At 40.6% G+C, this 8,403-nt stretch overlaps 1 protein-coding gene across 1 annotated transcript; it reads left to right on the top strand.

Annotated features, from left to right (window-relative positions):
- The first annotated feature begins 3,550 nt into the window (after nt 1-3,550).
- Nucleotides 3,551-7,080, top strand: EPCIP (exosomal polycystin 1 interacting protein). The gene is given in 2 exon segments (XM_086883366.1): nt 3,551-6,413; nt 6,415-7,080. Coding segments are annotated over 2 exon segments (666 nt in total). The 5' UTR covers nt 3,551-6,336; the 3' UTR covers nt 7,004-7,080.
- Nucleotides 7,081-8,403: the final 1,323 nt, after the last annotated feature.

The following is an 8,403-nucleotide window of genomic DNA, read 5'->3' as shown; positions in this document are numbered from 1 at the left end:
TGAATAAGCACTGAAAATCCCCTTTAGCAATCAAAACCTGTGAAGCAAAAGGAACAGGGCTGGAATCTTGTGCTAGAAAACCTTTGGGATAACACATAATAAACCACAGGTTTCCATGCTAGAAGGAAGATACACATCTAAAACCATGCATGGCTGAAACAATCAAACTAATAATTTTCTGCTGCTATTTATATCTAGTCTGATTTTCGCCTGAGAGGCCCCCCATTCAGGACAAAAAAATGAACAAATTATTTACTACATTTAGATCACTCAGAATAGTTTTTTTCAGAAGCAGGTTTTTGCTACCAGAAGTATTTCCCTAAAATAATTGGTATTTTTGTTTGCTGCTAAGCAGAGAATGCAACTTCCCTTCTCCCCTCTCTATTGCAGAGATTCCAGCTGCAAACAGCAGTGGCCTTACCCCTCCCAGGCCAGCACTGCAGGCTGCAGGGACTCTGAGGCAGCTTCTAGGATCTCAGCTAGCTCTTGCATGGAAGGAACAACTCATTACTGAACAACAAACACTGGGTTGGATATACACCACACTAATCAGGAGCCACAGAAGGAGCATCATGGGTGGCTCTTTTACAGAAATGTTTTCCCTTTTCTTTTGGTCAAAAAAGGCTTGTAAAGTTAGAGAAAAGCCTGCCCCAGGAGCTCAGTTTTGTTCTCTTTCTGGATATTCTGCCCTGATAAGAGCTTCCTGATTTGTTGAAGAAGGATTCTTGCTCCTTGTTTCTCCTTCATTCCTCCATCCCAACTCTAGGCTGCAGTTGCCTCTCCTCCACCCAGCCCCTGAGAGAATGACAGGATATTTTGGGTTGGAAATGACCTTACAGCCCAGCTCATTCCAACCTCTGCTATATGCAGGGACATCTTCCACTATACCAGGTTGATCAAAGCCCTGTCCAACCTGGTCTTGAACACTCCCAGGGATGTCTATGAGGAAAACAATGGTAACTTCAGACTTCAGCCACATGAAAATCAAGAAAATTATGCCAACCGCCAAGGTCTTCTTGATAATTAGCAGCTTCAGGACAATTAACTTTCTTTTCATCTCAACCATATCTCACTTCCACCTCCCCATTTCCCAGACAGCCGTTGCAGTGGCAGTATCAGAACTCTTCTTGTAATTGCTGAATCTTTACTATCTGACACCAGAACTGAGGTATCTTCAGTTCGTAGAAACCAAAATCCACACTTCAAAACTTTTCAGAGGTGTTATAATGCTGTAACTGGTAGGTAACTGCTGGGGAAACATTCTCAGCTGTTTGAAGAATTGAATTAACTATCAGTAATTTCCATGGGGTAGCAATGTGCTACCACTGCTCAGTGAATTTGGATGACATTTTACCCTGACATAAGAAAAGACCTTTGGGGCAATACAGTCTAATAACTATTCAAAGCACTAATGTGTTCTTATGCACAGATTTCTCACTTCATTCTCACACACTGAGTGCTTGCCACAGTTCAATTCTGGGCAGCCAGGTGGGGTGATGGTGGTGAAAGGGCTCAGTAGCTGTTCATCTCCTAGTTTTACTGTCCTCTTGGTTTTTTTACTTCTAATTGTAGGTCCCAAACCAGAGCATGTAAAGACAGAAAGGACAGGAATGTAGGCTTTATCTCTAATTTACCTTTGCAGGGGTGGGGGAATTCGTTGAAGTTTACCACTGGAACAAAAACTGACCAATAATTCATAAAAGAAAACATTGCAATCACAGAGCATAATTTCAAAACACAGTGTAATTTTTAGCTGACTGTATGAGACCAACTTAGAACAAATACCAGTGCAGCTGAGTGGAAGGCACGCATCATTTGAACCATGGTTGTCTGGGATGTTGTTAGAAATAATAGCACCCTGGAGAAACTATGTTGTTAGAATAAATCCCCATCTGTTTGGACAAATTTATTTTTTGCTGGATTGGACAAGGAGAGGTATTTACCAGGGTGATATTATTTCTGCTGGAGGTCATCTTGCAGCCAGGTAGAGCACTAGATTCTTTAGACTGAAAGTTTAAACCAAATCTTCAGCAGTAGACCACTTAGTATATGCCACATTTAGGCTATGGAGTCATTCTGTGTTTTAATAAAAATGAATTTATTAATCATCTCACTCATAATTTAAAAGTTCAATCACTTTTGTTATGCAAATGTGTTACCAGTTTTATCACTCCAGCCACTTTCAGGTATTGATGAACACTTGAGTATAAGGTTGGACAAGAATGATGGTCTAAACCAGCTAATGGACAATTATATGGAAATAAAATGCAAACCAGCTCCTTCTTAGCTTGAGCTTCTGTAGACAAAGGAGTTATTCTTTTCATCAGAACAGATACATAGAGGCAGGTAGGTTTTGGTTACCCATCAGTGAGCCAAAGAGCTTCCAGATAATTTGGCAAGTTCAGAGTTGAAAGCCTATTTTTGTTTCCTGAGTTCAAAAGTCTTCTAATATAAACTAGAAAGCTGAAAAAGGCTTCTATGATTTTTACAGAACTTCTATACCTGCTACATTACATAAGGACAAGTCAAATAGCTTATGGAGAGCAGTTGTAAAATCCATTGTGTCAGGTGGGTGAGACTTTAAGTGGTTGTACTGATTATAATGGAAGTCTAGCTAAATTTTATTGAAAACTTAGGGAAGAGATGAAGGCATACCCACCAGTTTACCCTAGAAAATTGCACAGAAAATCTTGACATTTAGCACAAACTACTGCATTCCTTGAATTTCTATAGGTTATGTCTAAAACTATTTTGGTGAGTTCAAGTGATAAATTATCTCTGTTATGGGAAGTGGGTAATGCTCAGAGAGAGACCATGGTGGAAAGATGTACCACACATACCATATTCTACAGTTTTCTGAAATACTGCATCTTTTTAATTTTGGAGATGATGGAGAACAGAACTACATCAGGCAAGAAAATCACCCCATATTTTATTTCATCTTAATGACAATATTACAAAAAAGGGCTCCAAGAGCCCTACTGAGGGCAGTTCTCCCAAGCCCTAAAAATTAAAGCAAATCATTTCCCAAGCCTTAAGGAGTGGAGACAGCAATGCAGTTTGATTAGGAACCATATAATGCATATTTTTCTGTAGATACTTGTTAGCTTAAGAAAAGATGTGTTGCATTTGACACTTCCCAGACACATAACCTGCAATGTATATTTCTTCTTGCATATCTCTCACCAAAGCCACACAGAAACTAAATCCCGAGAACCGGATAGGAATGTTCCTGATTTGCAGGGAACAGAGAAGAACAGATGTATTTCTGGAGTTTAAATTTCCTGGAATGCCAGAATTTAGAATTTTGTTTGGATTCTGATGGATGGGGCCTAAATGTTATCAGCTAAGCTAAACCTGATTGGTTGGCTGCAAACCAGTAGAGAACTTTAAAGGTTCTCCACTCTTCAGGTACTGAGATAAATAAAAGAAACAAGGGTTTAAACTAATGAGGATGCATCAAAGTATTTTAATCTGATGTTTTATGAATATTAAGCCCTCAAATGTTAAGTGGAAAAAGCAGTGTCACTTCTTTTGACATAGGTGGGAGTTTGAATCTCTTTTACTTAGGCCAAACTCATGTTGTCAACATTGTCTGGGATTTCTTGCACATACTACCTCCAACACAGAAAATTTAAAATCATTTCATTTAGTTGTGAAACTGTGTTGATATTACAGATTTCTGGTCTATCACAATTGTTAGCCACTATTAAGGACTGAGAAAATAAGCAGTATGGAGGTGTAGTAATAGATTTTCCAATGTGATTAAATGCTTAGATAGTGGAAACATTTCTAGCAATAATGATACCACAACATCTACAGCTTGGGTGAGTCTGACCTTTGGAGTTAAACATCAGCCAGCAGCTGGACTGGAATTTCTGGTATGTTCCACAACATATATGAAATATTTGATTTAAAAACTTAAATGTCTGCATCCTTCTGTCATGATTTGGGAATGGTATTCTCCACTTTAGTACTCACACTAAAAAAGCCTCCCATGCTCTCCTCCCCCCACCTCCAGCTGGAGGCACAAAAGTCACAGCTCAAGGGTAGGGATAGGAACAGTTCACTGAAAACAGCAATGAGTTAAGAAAATGAACAGGAACAGGAATAGGATAAACAGGAACAAGAATATGAATAACAGAAGTTTACAAAACTGTAGGTATATTGCCGTGTTTTCTGAAGTGCTGCAGACAAACATTATGGATGTGAATCAGTCTTTTTACATGGTAAAGACCTAATTCTGTCCAGCATGTGCCCTACTGCTGCTGTCACTAGAATCTGTCATCTTTGGTCAAAATTTGTCTCTAATGCTTCTTGTGTTTCAAAACAGCTACATCAAAGTAAACAAACTTTCCAACATCTTTACAATTTGTGTTAAGAAATCGCACCGTGTTTCATTGCCTGTACCATCAAATAATAGTATGTCAGGAAAACACAGATGCTCCTGGTAAAATTCAAACCCACTCTGAAGACCAAAGGACTGGCAGCTGAGAATCCAAGAGCCCCACCAAACATGGTCCCAACCATTTGAGGTGGCCCATGGCTGGGATGGAAACTTACTCCATTGTCATAGGTATGTGTGAAATTGATATTTTGCTTTGCTAGGGTAAAATAAGGAGAGGCAGAGCAACTGACAAAGCCTGGATCTGTCCTGTAGTAGTTGCTGTGCAAGACATGGTGGTCCTTGGTCTTTAAAACTTACAGACTAAGGCTGGAGCAGATGTAGCTTCACATGGATATAAATTGGGTTTTATCAGCATTTCACATAGCTCAGAAGGATATGTGCTGTGTCCAGTGATACTTCTGCCCTTAAGTGCTTTCCCTCCCTCCATTTTCCCAGTACATCTGTCTTGTTTTGGAAGACAGGTGTTTGCTAGAGAAGGCAGGAGCCTTCCCTGGAATGAAAAGTGTAAACTACCTCCCTTTGAATTATTATAATTTTGAAATTAAGGGGTTCTCAAGCAAAGATATGGGGATAGGAATAATAGTTTTTTATTAGTATGTATAGCAAGGCAAACAAACAACAACAACTATGGCATTAATAACAAAACAGAATGAGGGACCTCGTGACAGCCTTCTCGGCCAAGACAGGAAAGGATGGAGGAGAGGCTTTGCTTCACAAACCCCCTGTGGGCAGTTGATCCCTGTGCCCCTGCAGGATTCTGAGGAACACCCTGCTGGAACGGCAGGAATGAGCGGAAATCCCAGGCCAGTGGATAAGATGTATCAGAAGCTCCACGGCAGTGGCTGGCACTGCAGGATGTCCTGGCAGAACAGGGGGTGCGAGGGCCCACAAAAGAAGAAGAAAATGAAGACAAGGAAGACAACGAAGACAAAGAAGAAGGAGACAATGAAGATGACAATGAAGATGATGATGATGATGAAGACGACGAAGAGGACAAAGAAGAAGACAAAGAAGAAGAAGATGATGAAGAAGAAGAACAACAACAACAACAAGAAGAATAAGAAGAACAAGAAGAACAAGAACAAGAACATGAACAAGAAAAACAAGAACAAGAAGAAGAACAAGAAGAAGCTCTGTCCTTAGCTGCCGCTGCCCTCCCTTGTACTTGCAGCTTCCTTTCCCCCTGAGCCCAGCTAAACTCTTTGTCTTCTCAAGCACCCAATAAGTACCAGCAGTCAGGTTTCCCGACAACTAATGAGGAAAAATTCTATTGGTAAGAAAAAATAAAAGGAAGAATACATAATCCCCAACAATATCCCAAAATCAGTTTAAGGGAAAGGTTATCACAATGTTACTTAGCAATTCAGGTGTAAAACAAAGCTATTGCTGCTAGGCCTTCTCAGACTGCCTCACTCAGTGAAGTGGAGAACAGGGTCCTTTGTCACCACTGTCTGGTTGGAAGTAAAAAAGGCAGAAAGGAGAAACAAGCAAGAATTGTCCTGCATAACTCCTTGTCCTGTCCTTACCTCTGCACAGGCCAGACCAAGGAGCTGTCTGCATAGAGAAGAATGTGTTCAATGTGTTATAATTAATAACATCATATAACCATATTATAATAACACCATATTATATCCGTTAGTGGTTATAATAACCACTTAGGGCAAAAAAAGAACAAAAAAAGAATCCCAAACTTTAGTCACAATCCGTTTTCTAAATCAGTGTAGTTGTGGTTTCCCCTTAATGCAGAACTGCAGTATGACTCTAAATAGGCCAGGTATGCAACAAGTAATGAGTGGAAAAGCAAAGTAATATTAACCATTGAGAGATCTTTAGTATAGTAAAGAAACTGTTTTTTCGCAGTAGGTAAAGCCATGTGATCTAAATCACTCAGTATAAGGAGAAGACACTTGGCAGCTTGGTACCTACTAATGAAGCCAATAGTCTACCCTGCTTTCTCCATTTTTCTGGCTCTCATTTTGGCCAGATTCCTTGGCATACACATCAGTTTTTCTGAGAAATCAGAAGAACCACGTGCAAATTTTGACTGAGGAAAACACAATTCACAACTGCAGCTGTTCTGTGGCTATCCATGACTGCGATTACTGCCTGGCAAAACTGATGTGCAACTGCAAAACAGTGCTGCCTCCTACCATGGAAAAAACTACCTACAACAGCCACCTGAGCATCTGGTTCACAGACACCTCTGTGCTGGGGATGGTCCTCAACTTCACAAGGGTGTGGGATTTGAAGCTGTCCTTCTGTGGTACCACTCCTCTCCCAACACAATATATGGCCATTTGGGGAATTCAAAAGCTCCAGGTAAACAAGGTCAAGGGACAATTTCCAGACCAGAGCGTAACCATTTCCAGCAGCAGCAATAATGACAAAGACTTGCTTGAGGCACACAACAAAGACAGGCAAATGCTTGCACTTATTTCTTTTCTGGATACCTCAGTTTTCAATGGATATTCATTGCTGAAGTCATACAGTGTGGAAAACGTCTCTAGTATCATAAAGCACTTTTCCAGCCTGCTGTACTTAGATGTTTTCTCAACCTCAGACAATGAGAGCTATGTTGTAACATTCATTTACTGAGTAATTTAACGCAATCAGTAGTAAGAGGCATGGGAGGCTTCAAAGAGTGATGGGATGCTTTTAAGGCTGTCCTGGTTTGTCTAGGAGGATGCACAAGGGGACTGTGAGAGAACTCTACAAAGAGGTGTTTGATGTAAGAGATTCATCAGATTAATTCAGCAAACACTTTCTTAAAGAACAAAGTAAATGTGAAACAACTGTTTTCCAAAGCACTGTTAGATTTTTTTTGTTTATATATTCTAAGTCTAGAATTGAAATCTGCAGATAAATTTTGTTTTAAGGTTGTGTCTTGGACAGAAAAGGCATAATCATGTAGTTCCCCCTGCAGAAGAATCCAAGACCCCCAGAAAACCACTCAGGTTAGATTGCAGCTCAACAGGTAAATTCACGGTTGTTTTACAAGGTGCAATCTACTCCCATTATGCTCAGCGATTTAGGAAACAGGTATGGGACTTCCTTCTGTGAAGCAGGTATTTCCCTGCATCTGTCCTTTCTTCCTTATTTCATACATAATCTTTATTTCCAGATCACAGAATACTCTGGGTTGGAAGGGACCCACAAGGACCAGCAAGTCTAACCGTTAAGTGAATGGCCCATACTCTCCACTGGACCACTTCAGCTGATCCATATTTTTCCAGGGAGAGGCTGCCACCTGCATGACGGATGTGCTGACAACTGCAATTCCCTAAATGCAGGGAGCTTCAACTTTTGTGATAATGGCAAACTGGTCATGTTCTCCCCTAAGAGAGAGTAGAAATACCCCATACAATGAGTCTCATCTGACAAGGGAGGCGAGGCTTCAGGCAGACAATTTTCAGATGTGTTGCACAAGAAAGGTTGTCATGCCCTGAAAAACATATACCAGGACTGTTAAAATAGCTCAGTCTGCTTCTTGCCTGTGTCTGGAGGTTTTGAATTCTGTGAGATACGACTAAGGCTGTATCCATCCATATAGTACAATAAAGGCTTTGAAATAGCAGGTTGTAAGAGCTTTGCACTCCCAGCAACGGATTACATGAAACTGAGACAAAATATAAGAAAACTTCAGCCCAGAGAAGCTGTGGCTGCTCCATCCCTGGAAGTGTCCAAGGCCAGGGTGGATGGAGCTTGAAGCAACATGGTTTGTGGAAGGTGTTCCTGCCTGTGGCAGGGGGGATTGAACTGGGGGGTCTTGAAGGGCCCGTCCAAGCTAAGCCAATCTGAGATTCCATGATTCTCTGTGCACTTAGGTGAATGGCTATCAAGATTCTGAGGAACCAGTGAAGCTGCTGCAATTTTAAAGAAAGGTTATTTGTATTTTAAATAATTGTATTGATATAACTGTAATCAATGATGGAGCAGTTTTGCTAGGAAGCAAAACTTAATTTTTCAGAAGACTTAAATACATGTCCACCGCCCAT

The sequence above is a fragment of the Cyanistes caeruleus genome, chromosome 3 (genome assembly GCF_971803275.1).
Source record: "Cyanistes caeruleus chromosome 3, bCyaCae1.hap1.1, whole genome shotgun sequence".
In the NCBI taxonomy this organism is placed as follows: Eukaryota; Metazoa; Chordata; class Aves; order Passeriformes; family Paridae; genus Cyanistes; species Cyanistes caeruleus.
This window is presented reverse-complemented; position numbering and strand designations above follow the sequence as displayed.